Source organism: Meles meles, chromosome 8 (genome assembly GCF_922984935.1).
Source record: "Meles meles chromosome 8, mMelMel3.1 paternal haplotype, whole genome shotgun sequence".
NCBI lineage: Eukaryota > Metazoa > Chordata > Mammalia > Carnivora > Mustelidae > Meles > Meles meles.
Window position 1 is genome coordinate 11,347,480 of NC_060073.1, and position 22,045 is coordinate 11,369,524.

The window sequence follows — 22,045 nt, forward strand, 5'->3', positions numbered from 1 at the left end:
TTGCTCAGCAGGGAGCCTGCTTCTCTCTCTGCCTCTGCCTGCCTCTCTGCCTGCTTGTGTGCTCTCTCTCTCTCTCTCCCCTTATCTCTGACAAATAAATAAATAAAATATTTTAAAAAAAGAATGTGATGCCCGAAAGGCACCATCAAAGGCTTAAGGAGATGGCCATACTGAAGAGGATTTTTATCATGGGCAACCCATTCACATGACTCTTTCTTCCTTGGAGAGAGCCCAGAGAATACTCTCCTCACAATGACATTAGGAAATGAATTAGTGAGAGAAAATGGTTAGAAATAATAGAGATCTGGTCCTTCCAATTATCTCAGTTGGTATAATGTCACCCTAAATCAGCCAGATATGATGACAGTACTTGAATCATGATTGGAGTTGGACAAGGTTGGAACAATTACTGTAACAGGCAACAGGACCAGAATAACAATAGGAATATTTTAACCCACAGAGATCTATGACATCAGCTAATGAATCAGGAGGTACCTAGGAATGAAATAGGTGATCAGCTTCTTAGAGTATTGCTTAAACCATATAACTGGAAAAATTCTAAATATCGCATATCATTTATCTATTGCTGCAAAACTCACCACTCTGAAACCTAGTAGCTTAATACAACCATTTTCTCACAAATCTATGGGTCACCAATTTGGTCTAGGTTTAACTAGATACTATTAATTTTGACCAGGGTTATTCACATTATTTTATTCATCGGGTGGTTCAACCAATGCTAACATCAGGCAGCTGGCAAGCTGACAACTAGAATGTTTGAGTTCTCCCCTGTGTGGCATTTATAGCAGGCTAGTTCTGGTTCCTACATAGAGCAGGCCCAGGATTCAAACCACAGAATTCAATGAAAAGGCAATTTTCAAACTTCCTCTTACATCATATTTTCTGACTTCCTATTGACCAAAGTAAATGACATGAACAAGGCCAAATTCAAGTCTAAAATTAAATGTATCTCCTGTATGGAGGTAGAAAAAATTGTTTATGCTCAGTTAGCCAACATATAGTACATCATAATTTTTTGATGTAGTATTCAACAACTCATGTGTTGCATATAACACCAGTGTTCATCATAACACATACCCTCCTTAATACCCATCACCCAGGTACCCTATCCCCTCATCCCCCTCCTTTCTGTAACCCTCAGTTTACTTCCTGGAGTCCAGAGTTGATAGGACCATAGGGGAAAGGAGGGAAAACTGAATGGGAAGAAATCAGAGAGGGAGACAAACCATGGCTATAGAAGTTTTAAAAACATTAGCATGTAGGTATCATTTAAAACCCTGAGATTTAATAAGACTACTAAAGGAGAGAGAAGAGTTTTAGAAATTGAACTTTAGAATATCACAACTTTTAGAAAATTTAGGTGCATTATGAGGAACCAGCAAGAGAACATCAAGAAGGATCTGTCAGGACAGTAGAAAGAAAAAGAAAAAGAAAAACTCCATAGAAGGATGAACTTCTAGCCAAGTAAAGTAAGTAAGGAAAAAAGAGTAATCAATGTTGGGTGAGATAAATGAGAATTTTATTTATTTGTTTGTTTATTTTGAAGATTTCATTTATTTATTTGTCAGAGAGAGAGAGTGTGCACACAAGCAGGCAGAGTGGCAGGGAGAGGCAGAGAGAGAAGTAGGCTCCCCGCTGAGCAAGGAGCCAGATGTGGGACTCCATCCCAGGACCCTGGGATCATGACCTGAGCAGAAGGCAGCAGCTTAACCCACTGAGCCACCGAGGTGCTCCGAGAATTTTAAATCAACATTGAAAGCAGCAGTGATCCTGATAACTTGTGATCCTGATAAGATCAGCCTTAGTGGAGGGGTCCAATTTCAGTTAAGAAGCTTACAACTTCTACTTTCATTTTATATATTTTAAGGCTTTGCCCCATCAAATCTAATCCATCAGGAGACAAAACATAACAATGATCCCCAGAATTTGTTCACCCTATAGCTCAGAGTTTGTACCCTTTGACCAACATCTCTCCGATTCCTCCAGCCTGTAGCCTCTGGCAACCACAATTCTACCATCTGCTTCTATGATTTTGACTTTTTTTTAAAATGCCACGTGATATCATATAATATTTGTGTTTCTTTGTCTCACTTATTTCATTTAGCATAATACCCTTGAGATCCACCTATGTTGTTACAAATGATAAGATTTCCTTCTTTCCCATGGCTGAATAATATTGCACCATATATACATACCACATTTTCCTTATCCATTCATCAGCTGACAAACACTTAGGTTGATTCCACATCTTGGCTATTGTGAATAATGCTGCAGAGAACATGAGAGTGCAGTTATCCCTTTGGATATATATTCAGGATTACTGGGTCATATGGTAGTTCCATATTTAATTTTTGAAGAACCTCCATACTGTTTTCCATAATGACTATATCAATTTACATTCCCACCAACATTGTACAAGGGTTCCCTTTTCTCCACAACCCTGCCAACACTTATTATCACTTTACTACCAGCCATTCCAGCAGAGGGGTGGTGATATCTCACTGTGGTTTTGCTATGCACTTGCCTGATGACTAGTGGTGTTGACTGCCTTTTCATGTAACTGTTGGCCATTGGTGTGTCTTCGATGGAAAAATGTCTATTTGGGTCTTTTGCCCATTTTCCAATGGGATTATTTGGGGTTTTTTTGTAATTAAGTTGTAGGAGTTCATTATAGATTTTTAAAATTTTTTGTTAATTTTTATTTTTTTATAAACATATAATGTATTTTTATCCCCAGGGGTACAGGTCTGTGAATCGCCAGGTTTACACACTTCACAGCACTCACCATAACACATACCCTCCCCAATGTCCATAACCCCACCACCCTCTCCCTAACCCCCTCCCCCCAGCAACCCTCAGTTTGTTTTGTGACATTAAGAGTCACTTATGGTTTGTCTCCCTCCCAATCCCGTCTTGTTTCATTTATTCTTCTCCTATCCCCCTAACCCCCCATGTTTCATCTCCACATCCTCATATCAGGGAGATCATATGATAGTTGTCTTTCTCTGATTGACTTATTTCACTAATCATGATACCCTCTAGTTCCATCCACGTTGTCGCAAATGGCTAGATTTCATTTCTTTTGATGGCTGCATAGTATTCCATTGTGTATATATACCACATCTTCTTTATCCATTCATCTGTTGATGGACATCTAGGTTCTTTCCATAGTTTGGCTATTGTAGACATTGCTGCTATAAACATTCGGGTGCACATGCCCCTTCGGTCATTATAGATTTTTTAATGAACGCTTTATTAAATATATGGTATCTTATAAAAAAATTTTTTTTTACATTCTGTAAGTTGCCTCTTCATGCTGTTTATTGTTTCCTGGCTTTGCAAAAAGCTTTCCAGTTTGAAGCACGCCCACTTGCTATTTTTTGCTTTTCTTTTTTGTGCTTTCAGTGTCAGATCCAAACAAATCATTCCTAAGACCTATGTCAAGGAGCTTCTTTGCTTTGTTTTTTCCTCTACGTCTGTTAAGTCTATTTATTAGTTTTCTTTAGTAGCATCATGTTTGCTTGCTTTGTGATCTGTCTGGCCTTACATTTGTGTCTGTGTGCGTGAAAGAACAAACACCTCTCCATCTTTACAGCCTGTTTTTGACAGGTAAAGGCCTTCTCCCGTCAGGCCCAGGGCTGATGGGATTATCTCTGGGATCACAGTCACCAAGGCTGGATGAAACTGGGTCACCTTGCTGGTTCTGGGTCCTCAGTTGGGTCTGCAAACCACAAGTCTATTATCAGGTGCATGATAGTCCTGGCTCCTGCTGGGTCACTGGGCAGGTCCCTGTATGGGCAGGTCTGTCCCTGAACCACAGCGGAGAGGGGATGAAGTCAGGTCACAGGGTCCATTGAGGATCCATAGATGGACCATAGTCAGCCAGTCTGCCTCCTAGGCACTGAATGGTGTGTCTTCTGCTAGGCCCCTGGGTGGGCAAGACTGCTCCCAGACCATGGCCCATGCTGTACCCAGGTCAGAGTGCTTCAGGCTCCTCAGTCCTAACCAAGGTCAGCAGTCCTATCACCCAAGGCTCAGGTGGGCATGATTCCTTCCAGGTCCCTTGGTTGATGGTGTTATTCACAGAACCAGTGCCAAACAGCAACAGAGCCAAGTCCACAAGGGGATGAGGCTGTTTTCCGGTCAGTATCCAGGACCACGGTCAGTGAGCCTGGCTCTTCAGGGTGCAACAGGGAAAAAGACAGGCCAGGAAGACAAATCAGAGCAGGCAAATTCTGTGCTTTAGCTTTTGTGAATACAAGTCTTTCTTCTTTGGTATTTCCTTTCAATACAGCTCTCCCCAGTGGCTCCAATAAGGTTTCTGAAACTCTTACTTGGAACACAAAGCTCCCACATAGAAACTTGTGTCCATGGATGGCTGCTAAAATGATTGTTGCTGTGGGGGGATATGATTCGGGGACCTCCTATTCCACCATCTTGCTGACCCATAACAAACATTTTAAGGCCAAACTGATAGTACTCTCTAATAGTTTCTGGGAGACCTATGATAGACAACACATCTTGCATGGAGCTTGTAGCATCTTTCCTAGCACAGGAAAAATCCACATTTGATGTATATCTCTGGGGTGTTCCTCCTGGGCTATGAAACTCGCAGGGCATCTATATTAGAAGAAAATCATGCATCAGAAACCACTATGCCAAAGACCCTCAGGTGCCAGGCCTCCGCAACTTGCCTGGTCAATTTCAGTCTTACAACTTCTACTTCCATTTTTTATGTGTTAAGCCCTTGCCCATCAAATCTAATGTTTCAAGAGACATAAATAAAATACAACCAAAGTGGAATGGAAAAAGAGGGAAACTTAATTTATCCTCACTGGGTTGAAGGAAAGTAAAGAATATGAATCCTGAAGTTTGGGATAGGAAACAAAGAATATTAGTTCTTCTTCCTCCCTGGCCATATCTTTCAAGTCTTCTTCCTGGTTTATCACGATTCTTGGAAAAATACACTTCACCACACCACACCCCCTGACATTGCTCAATATTTGCTTAAGTGAAAGAGGCTGAGGCAAGCTAAAGGAGGAACTCTCATTACCCTCTGCCATCACCCAATAAATAGCCAGACAAGCCCTCACCATTCCAGAACACTTGGAAAGATGAGACAATCCCACCAGCTGCCCCTACTGGGGCTCCTATTGTTTTCTCTTATTCCAAGACAACAATGCGAGATCTGTGGTAAGTACGCATTGAGCTAAAATTACTCCTTGTGTGATAGTCTTCTAAAGTCTCCTGGGAGAGGTCTTGTGTAGAGTGACCTGAGAAAATATCCTATTCCAGTTCTTTTTTATTATTAAGATTTTATTTCTTTATTTTACAGAGAGATAGAGAGTACAAGTAGGCAGAGAAGCAGGCAGAGGGAGAGGGAGAAGTAGGCTCTCTGCTCAGCAGGGAGCCGGATGCGGGACTCAATCCCAGGACCCTGCGATAATGACCTGAGCAGAAGGCAGCCACTTAACTGAGTGAGCCACCCACACGCCCCCCTATTTCAGTTCTATATGTGGTTGGATGAGTGATGTAAAATTTGGCAGGACATGGTGAGGAAAGTTCGATAACGTATGTTGTTTTAAGAGAGGTTATAGATTCAATGCTAACTTGCCTAACTATTCTTCCTATATTTAGATTTTCTCCACCATAGCAACCCTACCAAGAAACTGTCTATTCTTCTTCTATTCAAGGACAGACTATTCAGGATACCAGAAATTTTTCAAGATCATAGAAAGTTTTATTTTGAATTTGAGATGCAAACTACTTTTTTGAAGTTCAACTCATGGGTTTTAGGTTAACCCCTTATAACTGCACAGAAAAAAATGTTAAAAATCCCTTTCAAATAACAAAAGCTTCTCCCTTGTCATTATTGAGTTTAGATGTTCCAAGGTACACATCAGCCTCTCCAATTCATCACCACAGGGCATGCATACAAGCCCATCATCTCTCCTCTGGGTATAGGATCCCATGATTGTAAGGTTCTATTAAAAACTACTAAGTAGGAAAAAGAAAAATTGGTTTGGGTATAGTCTGACCTCTTACTAGCTGAATGATCCAATGTTTCCGAATATTTTTAGCTTCATCCATAAATTGAGGATAGTTGGGGAAAGGTGTTGGAGTAAGTGAAGTTAGGAAGTTTGGTATAGCTCTCAGCTGCATGGTTTCTCTTTTGTAAGTCTTTACCCTGGAATTGTGCTTAAACCCAGTCCAAAGATGACTATGTGGTGCCATTGGTGGCTACAGGCTCCTGGAGTTCTGGAGCCTACAAGAAGAGGTCAACACCACAGCAGAAAAACTTGTGTTCTCACAAGCTAAAGCAGAAATGCTGCCAACTCTAATTTTTCTTCCTGGCCTGTCACTTCCTTGGTTGTATCCTAAGAATAGGGGGTCTCTGTGGAGGTTTGGAGTTCAATCCATTGTACAAAATAATTACCTGTCTTTGGTGGACAAGGAACCTGATGAGTGGCTGACCAGGAAATGAAAAGTCTGTTTCAGTGCCAGAAAATCTGCTGAACTGGATGTTTCCATAAAATCTCAGCCATGACTCAACAACCGTCTAGTTGTTCTTCTAACAAAGAAGGACTTTTGTACAACCACTGGTCCAGATCTCCCTGTGTCTTAAAGAGAAGAAAGATAGAGTGGTGCCTGGCTCAGTCAGTAGAGCATACAACTCTTGATTTCGGGGTGGTGATTCTGAGCCCCACATTGGGGATAGAGAACTCACATTGCCTCAGTTCCCTAAATATAGTAATAGAAACTACAGTTAAGCTAAAAGTGATAATATGTATGGTACTTTATAGTTTATTAACTGATTCCTTGTCCAATAACTATAAAATAAAGATTAATATCCACAATTTTAAAATGAGGGAATTGAAGGTCAAAAAAGTTACAAAAGTTACATAAGTCACCCATAGTCATAAGTTAGGGATCAGAAAAAATAATAATAAAACAAGTTAGGGACCAGAGAATCCAGACAAGGTTTGGATGAACAAGAAGCTCATGCTATTCTCAGTATCCCAAGAAATAATCTGGAGATGGGTAGGATTTTTCTTACATTTTTAAAAAAATGTATCTATTTCTTTTAGAAAGGAACAGAGAGAGAAGAGAGAGAGAGAGAGTGACCATGATTTGGGGGAGGGGCAAAAGAAGAGGGAGAGAGAGAATCTCAAGCAGACTCTGTACTGAGCACAGAGCCCGATGTGGGGCTTGATGCCACCACCCTAAGGTCATGACCTGAGCTGAAATCAAGAATTGGCTGCTTAACAAACTGAGCCACCCAGGCACCCCTAAACGAAGTTCATTTAGAAATATTTTAAGTGGTAACTCTTAGAACTCTTAAAACTAACGCTTCTTATTTTCCTCCAGTTATTGAGGTCTCTGGACTCTTAATTCCACAGTAGAATGTGACTCCTCCATCCTTTCCTTTGGGATTTGGTCATGTTATAGGCTAAGACTAGAGGGTTTTCTGAAAGGAACAGGTTGCTAAATAATGATCCTGATGCCAGATCGGTTGGGCAACCAGACAATCACCACCGTACCATAGAACTATTGCCCTCTTTCCCTCAGTATTAATAACCTGATTGAGTTAGAAGATGGAGAAGGGAAGGAACTCAGTCCAGCAAGTAGCGAGGACTACAGACTGGGAGTCGAAGACCTGTATTTTAGTCTCCATTAAGCCTTCAATTATGGCAGTTTCTTTAAGGACACCCTGGCCTCAGGATTTCTTTAGGGACACACAGGCTTCCTCCTCAAAATCAGAGAATCATACTAGATCTCCCAGGCAGGACTGAATCTGCCAATACACAACAGCAAGGCTGAAAAATCTGTTAAGAAATGGAAACACTTCCACTCTGGTAAAGGGGCAGAAACTCCAGACCCACCTTTGTATTGTTCCAGCAACACAGTCGGTGACCACTGGATTGTTCTCCCTGTGCCCTGTTACTAAACATATCTGTTACAAAACATTTTAATACCAACACTGTTCCTAGGATTCCTGTTCCTTAATATTTTCTTAGCATGCATTTCTTATTTCTTCTTATTTCCTCCTTCCCCTGCCACAGAGGTAAGCAAGGAAAACAAAACTGCTCTAAAACCTCTGATACATACAATGATCAATTCAAATTATACCAAAAGAATCCATGGCGCCAATGCACTGCTGTCCCTCAGACTTTGTGGGTCCCTGAACCAAAGCCAAGATAAAGATCTGACTGAACAATTCATACTCAGTGTGAACAGTACGGGTGAGTAGCTTTATTCTCTGGAAGTTTTAGGAGAAGACTTACCTATCCATAAAGATTATCTCCAGCAACAGATCTTTGGACATCATTTTGTATCCAAACTCTCCCTGCTACATCTATTCTAGCTGTATAAAACTTGAGGGGACAGAAAGATATCGCAAGTGGAGATGTAAAGTGGGGGTTTGGAGGGTGGAAAAGAATAAATGAAACAAGATGGGATCAGGAGGGAGGCAAACCATAAGAGACTCTTAATCTCACAAAACAAACTGAGGGCTGGGGGGGGAGGGGTGTTGGGAGAGGGTGGTTGGGTTATGGACATTGGGGAGGGTATGTGCTATGGTGAGTGCTATGAAGTGTGTAAACCTGGCGATTCACAGACCTGTACCCCTGGGGCTAATAATACATTATATGTTAATTAAAAATAATAATAATTATAATAATAATTCAAATTAAATGGGAAAAAAAAAGAAAGAAAGATACCTCAAATCCTCTTGCTATTTACAGCTAGGCCTTAGTTGTCTGTGTCCTGAAAAGCACTTTCCTTTAAAGAGTCACAAAGAAAATCAAAATAAATTAAAGATTCTTATCCACTAATACTGTCCTATAAGTTACCTGAGTTCACAACCAGGAGGGATATGGCCCACATGTAAGAAACTGGGCAATAGCAAGGAAACCGCAAAGAAATAGAGATGAGGACTGGGTCTTTGGGGTTTGTTTTTCTTTTTGCTCTTTGTTTGTTTTAGAGAGGTGGGGAGGGACCAAGGTAAAGGGAGAGAGAGAATCTTAAGCAGACTCCATGCTCAGCACTCAGTGCAGAGCCCAATACAGGATTCAATCCCACAACCCTGAGACCATGAACTGAGCCAATATCAAGAGTCAGATGCTTAACCAACTGAGCCACCCAGGCACCCCAGATGAGGACTAGGATTGAATGCAGGCTAGATGCTGAGCCCTTCATGTCAATATGGAGCCTTAGCTTTCTAATTGAGATGAGGGAGAAATGAAGCTACCCCTACCTACCTCACAATATTATTCTAAGAATTTCAAGAAACCTGAGAATTTTGATACTCTACAAGGCAGAACATCCAAGTCAATTATTACTATCTTGGCAAGATGGCACCCACAAAGAGAGTAAATCCCAAACTTTTATTATCTATTCTTTTCCTTTTAAAATTTTTATAAGGATTGCAGGATTCCCAAAACACCTCATGATTTCATGGGGAAGACTATAATCTAGCTGGCATTTACACAGCACTTCTAGAAAAGTCTCTGCTTTGGGAATAAAGAAGACAACAGTAAAATATTTGTATAGAGTGGAAAAAAAGAATTGACAGGTGATGTAAGACAAGAAAGACAGGATGTCAAAAAAAATCACAAACATGTACCTTGTTAAACTCGAATTCGTTTCTTTTCAGAGCCATCTTTAACCTCGGGACAACTTGCCTTGGCTATACTGGCTTTGGGAGCATGTAAAGCACCTGATGGAATGTCTATAAATTATTCTGAACTGATCAAAAGGCTAGGAAATAAATACAAAGCAGAAATCAGAAATATGGGTGAGAGTCAAATGTTCAGAGTCCCTGGACAACTTGTCTTCTCCTCCACTGGTTCAGATCTCAATGAAGTTCCCCTTCAGTCTTTCCTTCTCCTCTTCATTCTGTTCATCCCACATATCTTTGATCATTTTCCCTTCTTCCCTCTTTCAACATGCATCTTGAATTTTCTTTTCAAATAGATTCAAATGAGCATCGACTTTACATCCACCTTACATAAGATGATTCACACACACACACACACACACACACACACACACACACTAACAGAACACAGTTTTCTTGTTCTCTAGAAGCTTGGCTTTTAGACAAATAATGAAATACACCAGAAATGGCGGAGCAATACAAGACACTATGTCAGAAGTACCAAAACATATGATACTAGCAGAAGAGATAAAGATGGCCAAAAGTGCTTTATCACTGGGAAAAATAGGCTGATCGTGATCACGGCTACTGAGGTGCATTGTTTTTATTTCAACACCCACCCGGTATTCATCCTGTTATCCATTAAGCTGTTCTAATCCCATCTTCTTGTGAGATGGCCTCCTCTAATTCTTCTACTTCTACTTACAGTTCTAACACATTTCCGTTCAAAGTGCAAGAAGTTAGGGGTGGGAAATCTATATTCTAGTCCTACTTCTATAACCACCTGAGTATCAGGATGGTACTTTAATCTCTTTAGTACTGAGTCACTTCAGTTATAAAATGAAAGGAGTTGAGTTAAATTGGTGGCTCTTAACAGCCTTTATTTACATTTCTTAGATTTGATGATTCTATGAGTGATCTTTCTCCCTCTATTACTCGCCTTTCCTTAAATGTGAAGAAATTCTAAAAAAGCAGGTAGGAATAGGTTGAAAGTTTATTACTCCACTATTATTTCCATGAGTAAGGTATTTCTTTCCTCTCTGACAGAAGATCATGATGGTAATCCACTAACTAACTACTACCAGCTCAGCCTGGACATTTTGGCCTTGTGTCTGTTCAGTGGGAATTACTCAATCACTGAAGTTGCTAAATTCCTCAATCCTGAAAATAAAAATTACTATTTTCATGGACAGTTCTCAGTAGGTGAGTGATTACACCCAGTTCCCTTGGCGTAGGGGACACAGTCACTGGTAAGTCTTTTCCTTTGAGTTTTTCTACCTGTAAGTACTTGGACTTTATTTTTATCCTCTTTACCCTAGTGATCAGGGAAGAGAATTTTCTTTTTGAGAAGAACAAATATTGGGGGGCATTTAAGCATCTTTCTAGATCTCTAATACAGTAGAAAGATCCAGTTCCTACACTACTCCTTCTTTGAATTATATAACCAATGGATATTAACTCTTGACCTTAATTTTCCCATCTGTAAAATAAAGATAGTTTGTGAGAATCTTCATATAAGACATTTTAGGAAGTGTAAGTATAGAGGCAGGAAAACAGTGGAATTCATTTAACTTAACTTCACCTCTTTCTCTAATTTATTGGGAGCACTGAATGTGTGGGCTTACTTGGACAACACAACCTCTCCATGGACAAGGCCCAATATTTTGTTTAATAAAGTCTGTACCTTCAATAGACAAGGACTAGAAATTTTCTCCTGGGTCAGTTTACACATCAAAAAGAAGCCCCCTTTAGACAGCTAGTATTGTTGCTCAGCCCTTATGGATCCAGATACACAAGCTCATCTTTCTCCAAGAAGCCCAAAGAGAATCACCACTCAGTATCTCTGGATAGTAAGGTGAGACGTCTTTCTATGGGAGAGGGAAGGTACCACACTCAAAGAATCCAGCAGGGGAACTAAGTAACAAGCCAGAAAAAAAGATTTTATCCTCCCTTCTTCCAAACTCTTGCTTCATCCTCCTCCTTAAAAAGCTTTATTGGGAAACAACTCTCTTAAGTGCTATTTTTCTAATCAGCCTAATGGAAATATTGGAACATTGCAAAGACTACATTGCTTGGGGTATCATCATGAATTCTCCCAATTCCTTTACCAATATGGCTGAGAGATGAAAAAAAAATGAGAACAGCCAAGATGTAGAAGTGGAAAAATGTCCATGTGTATGCACCTGCAAATCTGTGTGTGTTTCTATGACCAACAGGTGAGTTATTGTGTACAAGGCACAGGGATACTGAACATAAGAAAGGGATCTTGAAATATTTGAGTGTTTAGTGCTGAAGAGACGATTGCTATCTCTTCAAATCCTTCTCTCCCATCATCAACTAGGATGATCACTCTTCCCAGTTTGTCCAGATATGAGCCTCTTTTAGTGATGAAAATCCTACCTACCAGGAGACCCCTCAGACCAAGGCAAACTAGAATGGTTGGTCACCCTATCAACAATGTTTTGTTTCCTGGCAGATACTGGTGCGATGGCTGTCCTGGCTCTGACCTGTGTGAAGAACAAAATAAGAGGGCAGGAACAAATAGATAGAAAGGATGAAGAGAATATTGATAAACATACAAAGTCACTGGTAATCAAGATTCTGTCTCAGAAAACAGAAAATGGTCTCCTCGGAAACATATATAGTACAGGAGAAGCTATGCAGGTAAGTCAGAGGGTAAAATAGTAGACAGAGAAGAGAGTTATGAAGGAAAGAAATATCTGCATCCCTTCTTCCTGGCCCCAGAAGATATTATCCATTCTGTTTCCTATATGAACTGATTTTATGTGATTCTTCTCCCCTGATGGAAATGTATTCTCCTCACCTTAGATCCTTGCATTTCCATGTCCAGTGCTTCCATGAAGCTTTTCCTGACTACAGCTTTTTTCTAATTTTAGAGTCTATTCCAACCCTATCAAATGCAATTTGCTGAGTGAAGTAAGTCAAGCAGAGAGAGTCAATTATCATATGGTTTCACTTATTTGTGGAGCATAACAAATAACATGGAGGACATGGGGAGATGAAGAGGAGAAGGGAATTGAGGGAAATTGGAAGGGGAGATGAACCATGAGAGACTATGGACTCTGAAAAACAACCTGAGGGTTTTGAAGGGGCGGGGGGTGGGAGGTTGGGGGAACCAGGTGGTGGGTAACAGGGAGGGCACGTATTGCATGGAGCACTGGGTGTGGTGCAAAAACAATGAATACTGTTATCCTGAAAAGAAATTTTAAATATATATTATTAAATCTTTAAAAGAACCAGAAAAAAAAAAAGCAATTTCACCATATGCCATATGCCAGCGTTTGGTGCGTGCCTCTTATCTCCCAAATTAGATTATGGTTGTCCAAGTGATAAGAGGCAGTGCCAGTAAAACGAGCTAATATTTACTGGCATGCTCATTAATGCACACAACAACCCGGTGAGGAAAATATTATTAGCTCCATTTCTGAGAATAAGAGCATGAGTCATGGAGTATCAGTAACTTGCCTAACATTACAAGGCCAAAAAGTGATTTACATGGAAAGGGAACCTAAACAGTTGGTTTCAAATTCATACTTGGCACCCACTCTGTCCTGTATATGTTCCTTGAAGCCTGGGGCTTTATTCCTGCATTCACTCACTGATTTACATGGCTCTAAGGGGTAGATACAAGAAGAGATGAAGGAATCACAAAACAAACTGGGGGTTGCTGCGGGGAGGTGGGATTGGGGGAGGGGGAGCGGGCTATGGACATTGGGGAGGGGAAGCGAACCATAAGAGACTATGGACTCTGAAAAACAACCTGAGGGTTTTGAAGGGTCAGGGGTGGGAGGTTGGGGGAACAGGTGGTGGGTAATGGAGAGGGCACGTTTTGCATGGAGCACTGGGTGTTGTGCAAAAAGAATGAATACTGTTACGCTGAAAAAAATAAAATGAGAAAAAAAAAATGTTAAAAAATAATAAAAAAAAAAAAAAAAAAAAAGAAGAGATGAAGGAAGATTGACAGAAAAAAAAAATTTCACTGAGTCTTTAGTATGAGTAGGGGTCTGCCAGGCCACCCCAGGATGAGAGGGCTTTCCAAGGGAGAGAGGACAGCAAGGGCAAAGACCGGAAGCATGAAAGAACATTTTAGGAAGATCAAGGTGTTCAATGTGGCCAGTGAGGGTCCTTGAGAAAAATTACAAGAAGCTGGGGGTGTAAAGTGGTCCAGTCATGCAGGCTGTTTCTACTGTTGGTGAGAGGCTATTGTCTGTCTTGCTGAGTTTGGCCTTCATAGAACACTGGTTGTCCATTCTGGCTGCGCATATGAATCATCTAGAGGAGCTCTTGGAAAACACTAATATTTAGGCTCCATCAGCCAGTCAATATAGAAACTGAGAGGTGGAGCATGGGCCTTGATCCGGTTCTACATTTTTTCATTTAAATTCAATTAGCCAACATATAACACATGACTTGTTTTTTGATGTAATGTTCAATGTTTCATTAGTTACATATAACACCCAGCTTGGTCTGGTTTTAAAACCCTACAGGGGATATTTATTCACAGCAGGCTTGGGAGCTGCTTGCCTACAAGACAGTTTTGAAGATGAAATGAAATATAATCTTTTTATATTTTTTATTTTTTAAATTTTTTTAAAGATTTTATTTATTTATTTGATAGACAGAGATCATAAGTAGGCAGAGAGGCAGGCAGAGAGAGAGGAGGAAGCAGGATCCCTGCTGAGCAGAGAGCCCAATACGGGCTCAATCCCAGGACCCTGAAATCATGTCCCGAGCCGAATGCAGAGGCCTTATCCCACTGAGCCACCCAGGCGCCCCTATAATCCTTTTCTTAAAATATCCCACAAATGCCTGTTGACTTCTTGGTTAACTTAAAGGGTCTTCAGGAAAAATGAAAAGAGAAACTGTCCTTCCCTGAGAAACTACAGAGCGACATCTGCAGGACCAACCCATGTTTGTCCCTGTCTTACTCACTCTGATACCTTCCTAAATTTTCCTACCCCGTCATGCTGTGCCCTCCAGTTTACATTTGCTGCTTCTATAGTTTCTATTCAAGAATCTATTTGACTCCACACTGTTAAGGAAATAATGACAGACACCTCACTCTGAAGCTCAGGGATCCACCAATGTGGCCCCAACCTCATCTTTTAGCCTGTTCTTCCACAATCACCCTGAGTCTCCCCTGTATACTAGTCCTCCCAGGCCATGAGGAATTCCCCGGGGATTTTGCAGACAGTGTCATCAGAGACATGCCTTGCCCTGGCCTCCCCTACTCTAGCATCCTTGATCATGCTATTCCCTCTGGGTATGGTGCTCCTCTCCTGTCTCCTACTGAAATACTGTCATATCATCAAGGACTATCTGAAGTACTGCCTTCCTCAAGTATGTGCTCTTCCTCTTCTGAAAAGCCATGGCACTAGATGCTTCTCTTAAGGCATTCACCTCAGGGACTCAATGATTGTCTGTTAACAGCATATATCAGGTATCTCCCATGTGAAAGGTATCGTTCTGTGTCAAGACTGCAAGACACGGAACTATGTCTGTTCTTATTGATGCCATTACCGGTTGTGTTATTAAGCAATTCTCCATCTCCCCCCAAACTAGTTTTTAAATTTCTTGGTGTCAGGAAGGTAAAGATGCTTCCCCTGTGGTCAGTGTCCAGTAAATATTTGCAGAATTTTACTGAAAGATGTAGTCTTTCCCCCTATTTGACCTTTCTCTCATTCATTCTCATTCCCTTTCATTCTTTCTCTCGCACACAAGGCTCTCTTTGTCTCACCCAACTATTACAATGAAAATCAATGGGTTTGTGAAAAAACACGGGACACAGTGCTCACAGAAATTTCTCAAGGAGCATTCCGTATACCAATTGCTGCAGCTCAAATCTTACCGGCCCTGATGGGAAAGACCTACTTGGATGTTAACAAAGACTCTCCTTGTGTCTATGGCTCAGGTAGAGTACTAAAGAGCAGAATACCCAAAGAATGTGAGACTAAGATGTTCTTAGGGACTGACCAGATAAACCACTAAAGCATAACAGTTCCCAGATAGAATGCGGTCCTCCGTGTGTCACTAGTGATTATAACCAACTGAGGATTTGTTCTTAACAGTGTAGCAGATGGTTGTTCTTGGTTCAAACACTGATAAGGTAGACTTGATTCAGTAATGTCTATCTTCAAAGAGATGTTTTCTGATGGTTAGAGAGATGTTCTGAGCATCATTCCCATTCTAAACAAAGTATGTTTTCTGAGTCTCCATTATGCACAATGAGTGAGTCCTCAGGGAACTCAGAGAAATATGGAAGGAATATGGAAGGGTTATAAGAAAATTAGAACATGAATAATTTATTCAAACAACTGATTTTTAAACCAGGGATGAAAGAAAATTTGACTTTTATCTATGTTCATTCCTGGCTCAGCCACTTACAGGTTTAGAAACCTCAGACAAAATGTTTAATCTCTAAACTTCAGTTTACTATATAAAACATGCAAATGATAAACATACCTAACATGGATATTTGTAAGAACTGAATAGGATAAGCTATGTAAAATGATTAGTACAGTGCCTGATACTTAATATGTCTTCAATAAATGTTAAGAAATAAAAGGCATCCCAAAAAAGGGAAGCATCATTATATGCTATACAAAAGAAAAGAAAAGAAAATTTCAGGAAGGTTGATGAAAAAGAGGAGACAGGGAACCTGCATTGTTTAAACAGCTGGGAATGAAGCTGGACCACACATTTACAAACTGGTGCCTATCTGGTTTAGGCACACAAGAGATCTGCCCATTGGCTGATGATTCTTGCTCCTTGTAGCAATCCTGGTCTACAAGGAAAGCAGGCCTGGGGGAGGGGTTGGATGCATATGTAAACTTGAACATCATTTTTATTTTTCTGAATAGTAATTCTTCTCTGCTTTTCTGTTTCTGCCAGATTCCTTGCACATTTCCACTCAGGAGCCTATTATATCAGTAACACCTGCTGTCCCACCTTCACAAATCCAAGTAAATTACTCTGTGGTAATCGATAACAGAAAAGATCGCATTATGGTCTCTGTGACAGATGGTTCTGTCTTTCTAAATGTGATGGAACAAGCTCAGAAAGAAAATTCAACTCTATTTGGGTATGTCTGAGCCTAACCTAAGGTGAAGGTATTTGGTGATTTTGAAAGACTCAGTAAGAACACATAAGCACCTGAATAAAAGTATATTTGAAACACGTCTTCATTAGTACTTTGCTGTCCATCTACATCTCATGGCAGGGGTTAAAAAAAGGTGAGACTTTCCATCTTCCAACACACAGTAAGTACCAAATTAATGTTCACTTAATGGGTGAATAAGTCCCAGGGATCTCTCTTCTGTCAGTAAAATTCCTTCAACAAAGAGAACCTCTTAGCTCAGTCATTTTGTGTTCAGAACACTGGGTCATTATCTTTGAATCACTGACCCCTTTGAAAATCAGATGAGTGCAATGGCTTCTGATCCCAGACAAGTAAACATAGACACAAAACTTGTCCTTTAAATCAGAGATTTCACAAATGCCCTGAGTCTCTCCATGTTCTCCTCTTTCAGATTCATGGAGCCCTAGATTTAGGTTCCCTGGCCTAAAAAGGTCAAATATTAAAATTAAGATATTAACTTTGCCTCTGAAAGGTATGATTCACTTGACTCCCTAAACCTAATCAGCAATTATTTACTTTGTCTAGTAAAATGACGTAAGATGCTATAGAGAAAATTTTATATATATAGTATGTACTGTAAATGTTATGCGAACATAGACATACACACACACACACACACGTAATGTAAGTATTTCAAAGGTTGCTTTCAAGGGCTCCCAGGAAGGCAGAGAAATGTGACCAGGGAATGTGAAACATTGGCCATGTCACTTTTTAATAAACACAACATGAAATATTACATTGCTCTTTACTGTTCTTCTTTCCTAAGAGAAAACCTACTTACTTAAGATGCCTCTAGGATGTGAGGTTGGTTAACATTTTCTTCCGCTGCTTTTGTCTCTTCAACCATTACTATCTTGCAGTAGAAGACTAGCAGTTGTTGAATACAGAGTGTCTACCACAAAAGGAGGCAGGGACAGAAATAGGCTTCATTCCTCTAATTCAGCAGAGATTGTGCGGTGCCTGCATCTGAACCACCTGGTGTGTTTATGACACATGCAGATTCCTAGTCACCACCTACTTACTGACAGAATCAAAGTATCTGAGGATAGGGCCGGGAAATCTGCTTTTCTTGATAATGGCTTCAAATGATTCTTAGGTCCATGGGAGTTTGATAAATGCCCATTAAAGTTTCCCTTGAAAGTTCTAAGTTCCTGAAGCACATTTATTGTCCCCACAGGTTCCAAACAAAGGAGACCGCATGGGGCCCCTACATCATCAGTGTTCAGGGCATAAAGGCCAGCACTAATAACAGGACCTACTGGGAGCTCCTGAGCAATGGTGAACCCCTGAGCCAAGGTAAGGGAGAGAGTGCTAAAAAGCCCCACTGAGTGACAACGCCCCAAACATCCTGATGTGAGTGTGTGAACTTTGGTGGGGAATGTGCCAAGGTGTTGGGAAAGTGAGATCCACTACTTGGTGATTTGGTAGTTAAATCATTTGAATCATTGGGCACCTGGATGACTCAGTCAGTTACGTGTCCATCTCTTGTTTTCAGCTCAGGCCATGATCTCAGGGTTGTGAGATCAAGCCTGAGTAGGGCTCCATGCTCAGTGGGGAGTCTACTTGAGATACTCTCCCTCTCCCTCTTCCTCTGCCCCTCCCCTTCTCTGCTCCTATTCTCTTTCTCCCTAAAATAAATAAATATTTAAAAGAATCATTTGATCCACTTTTCATTCTTCCTTTTCAGGAGCTGGTAGTTATGTTGTCCATGCAGGAGATGATCTGGAGGTTCGCTGGAGCACATACTAATAAATTCAAACAGTGGACTTACAGGCAGAGATTGGCTTCATCCCTTCCTTTTCTCTCATCTCAATTTTAATAGGAGCATCAATAACCTCCCCTTCTCTCTTTATGTGTTCAATAAAAGATCAACAACAATACAAAAGGAGCATTTTCTAATCATTTCATTTTAAAGGAGGCTTATTGATAGAAGGAAGGGGAAGGGAAAAGAGATTAGACCATATGTCTAAACTGAGTTCTACTCAAGGTTCCACTGCTAACTGTGTGGGTGACCTCAGGCAATGAGTGGGAATGGAGATAAGGTTCTAGATCTAGTGTTGAAGCAGCAGCCAATGAGATCAGGTAGAAAATGTCTAGGGAGGCAGTTCTCTGAGGCCCAGGTGTAAGGGACTAACTGAGTGGACATATTGGCTTCAGAAAGGCAGTGGGTAGAGAGAAAAAATACTGCTCTGAAGAAAGAGGGAAAGGTGAGACTTCTACATAAAAGACCAGTCCATAAAGTTTCAGGAATAGTCTCCAGCTATCTCCCTTGGGTTCCATTTTTTTCTTCTTCCACATGTATTCTCCTTTTATTTCACCATAAAAATCACTCCGATATTCATATCATCAAAATACACATGCAGAAAAAATCACCTTTGATGATTTCAGTAGAATTCACATTTTAAAATATATATATATTAAATCAGGGGCACCTACAGGTGCCTGGGTGGCTCAGTCAGTTCAGCAGCTGACTCTTGGTTTTGGCTCAGGTCATTGACCTTAATGCCCTGGGATCAGTGGTGTTGGGCTACCTGTTCAAAGAGGGGTCTATTTGAAGATTCTCTCTCTCCCTTTCCCTCTCCCTCTGCACCTCACACAGCGCTTGCTCGCTCGCTCTCTCTCTCTCTCTCTCTCTCTCTCTCAAATAAATCTAAAAATAAAAATAAGTCAGGGGTGCCTGGGTGGCTCAGTTAAGTGTCACATTCTTGAGTTCAGCTCAGTCATGAGCTCAGTGAGGTTTAGCACCACGGCTAGCGCCACGCTGAACACCAAACCTGCTTGAGATTCTTTCCCCTCTTCCCTCTGCCTCCCTCTCTGCTCCTTACTTCGCTGTCTCTCAAATAAATAAATAAAATCTTTAAATAAAGCTACCCCCAAAAGGAAGACGCCTTCAGGCAGAATTAGTTAAATTATTTTATAAGTGTCTCCCTCATTTCTCCTGTGTTCCCTTCATGATACTCTTAGCTTCCTCCCCTCCACCAGCAATCCTGCTTAATAGTCAGGCTTTGACAATTGCTTTCTGGTACTGGTCCTTAACCTTCACGGTCATCTCCACCTATCCTTCATTAACTGAATATGACAGATGACCTCATCACTAGACAGCAATGGATTCTATCCCCTTGGGTCTGGGTCTCAGCTTGAAAGCTAAGTTACAGACAGGAGACCTCCATGGTGCTGTTCACATGGGGCAGCAGCTGTCAGACCTGTTTGTAGACTCTGCAAGCTATGTGAAATTGAGGGATAATGGCTTATGGTGATAAATATGCAGAATGTTACATAATTGCTATTCCTGACTATGATACACAGTGTGACCATACAACTTATCATCCAACCACAACACTGTAAAGAGTGAAAGCAAACACTGTTAATCATTACACTCAAAAAGACAGATTAGAAACTGGTAATATCCTGGGGAAAAAAAACATATGGTTGGTTTTGTCCATCAGAAAAAATAATGATGCTCAAGCAAAAAATTACAGGAAGTCCTGAACCTTCAATGGACCAATGAAATTGAATCTCAAAATAATGAAGTTGGAATGGGTCCGTTTGAGATTGCAGACAATTGCACAAAGATTCTAGGTCACCTTCAATAATAACCACTCAACATCAGTAAAGCACACAATATATATATTAGACTATTCTCCCAAATGTGGTATAAGGATATTCTAGTTGGAACACTGACACAGAATCAAATAACATGTTACCAAAGCATGAAAAAGTCATTTCCTTCACAATTCTCATTTAATTCCTCTCATTGGATCTAACATAAAATCTCAGTTAATGCCACTGTGTTTCTAACACTTCCCTGTAGCACCATGAGCCTTCATTCTTAGCAGACAGAGCTCAGTTTCTCCCAACCACTGGTCCCATAGTAGAATATAGTAACATTGCTATCTGATAGGAATGCATTTAATCACAGAGACAGACATGGAGAGAAATGGAGTAACATTCCCTTTGTATTCGACTGACATTGCCCAGGGAATCCTAGCTCTGGCCACACCTGCCTTATGAGAAGCTCTAAGGCTTAACACTACAACAGAACCGAGAGAGTCTGAGGGGAGAAACTTCCCTCTGCTGCCGCAGCAGAGAATAATCAACACAAATAAACCTCTCAGACATCCATTGAGAGTCTGGGTGCTTGGATGCCAGACAGTGAGGCACAGGAGAAAACAGGTAAATAAATTGATAAATTTCCATCAAGGGATGCCTGGGTGGCTCAGTCAGTTGAGTATATGACTCTTGATTTTGGCCCAGTCATGATCTGAGTCCTGAGATCAAAGTCCAAGTCAGGCTCTGTGCTCAGCATGGAACCTGCTTGATATTCTCTTCCTCCCTCTCTCTCACTCTGCCCCTCCTCCATCTTCCCCCAACCCCCCGTCTCTTAAAAAAAAAAAAAATAGTTCCCTCAATAGTTAGTCAAGGACTGTTGAAATATATGAGTTAAGAAATGTATGGCCTGTGTGGTTTCTGTTCTGGAAGTTATTTGCTAAGTGAGACAACTGTATCATAATCAGTCTTGCAACAACCATGGCTGTGGCAATTTATAAGCAAAAGTGTGTTTAAAGAGCAGGCACATGAAGGGGTTGTGGCTTATCTCAGGATGGGCACAATCAGACACTGGAACCCAAAGTCAATGCCATGCTGGGATCCTAATCCTGGGTTAGATTCTTACTGCTGCTGCAACAAATTACCACTAATTACTGGCTTAAGGCAAACATATCATCATACAGTTGTGGAGGTCAGAAGTCAGAAAGGGGTTTCACTGAGATAAAATCAAGGTGTTGAAAGCACTGAGTTCCTTCTAGAGGTTCTAGGGGAGAAACCCATTTCCTCACCTACTCCAGCTTCTGGAGGAAGCTAGCATTCCTCTACCTTCAAAGCAGCACTCAGATCACTCCCACCTCTGTTCCCATCACCATATACCCTTCACTGACTCACTCTGCTGCCTCTCTCTTCCACTGATAAGGACCTCTGATTACACTGGATCCTCTGATACAAACCAAAATAATCTTCTTATGTTAAAATCAGCTCATTTTAGCAACCTTAGTTCCCTCTTTCCATGTGACCTAACATATTCATAGATTTCAGAGATTAGGATGTAGATACCTATATGGTGTTGAGGGGAGGGCATAATTGTGCCTACCACTCCTTCACATGACATGCAAACCCCTCAAACTGTCTTTCTGGTCTCACCCCACTCTACATTA

The 22,045-nt window shown here is 40.9% G+C and overlaps 1 protein-coding gene across 2 annotated transcripts; it reads left to right on the forward strand.

Moving 5' to 3' along the window:
• The first annotated feature begins 5,083 nt into the window (after positions 1-5,083).
• LOC123947952 (transcobalamin-1-like) lies at positions 5,084-18,713 on the forward strand. Of its 2 annotated transcripts, none has more exons than XM_046014297.1 (9): positions 5,084-5,214; positions 8,085-8,264; positions 9,677-9,817; positions 10,727-10,882; positions 12,156-12,343; positions 15,422-15,611; positions 16,592-16,781; positions 18,016-18,134; positions 18,526-18,713. In XM_046014297.1, exons 1-9 carry the CDS (start codon positions 5,136-5,138, stop codon positions 18,585-18,587), a joined length of 1,305 nt encoding a protein of 434 aa, XP_045870253.1. In that variant the 5' UTR covers positions 5,084-5,135; the 3' UTR covers positions 18,588-18,713. The 2 variants fall into 2 exon arrangements, with proteins under 2 accessions (XP_045870253.1, XP_045870254.1); XM_046014298.1 differs by having other exon boundaries at positions 10,730-10,882.
• The last annotated feature ends 3,332 nt before the right edge of the window (positions 18,714-22,045 follow it).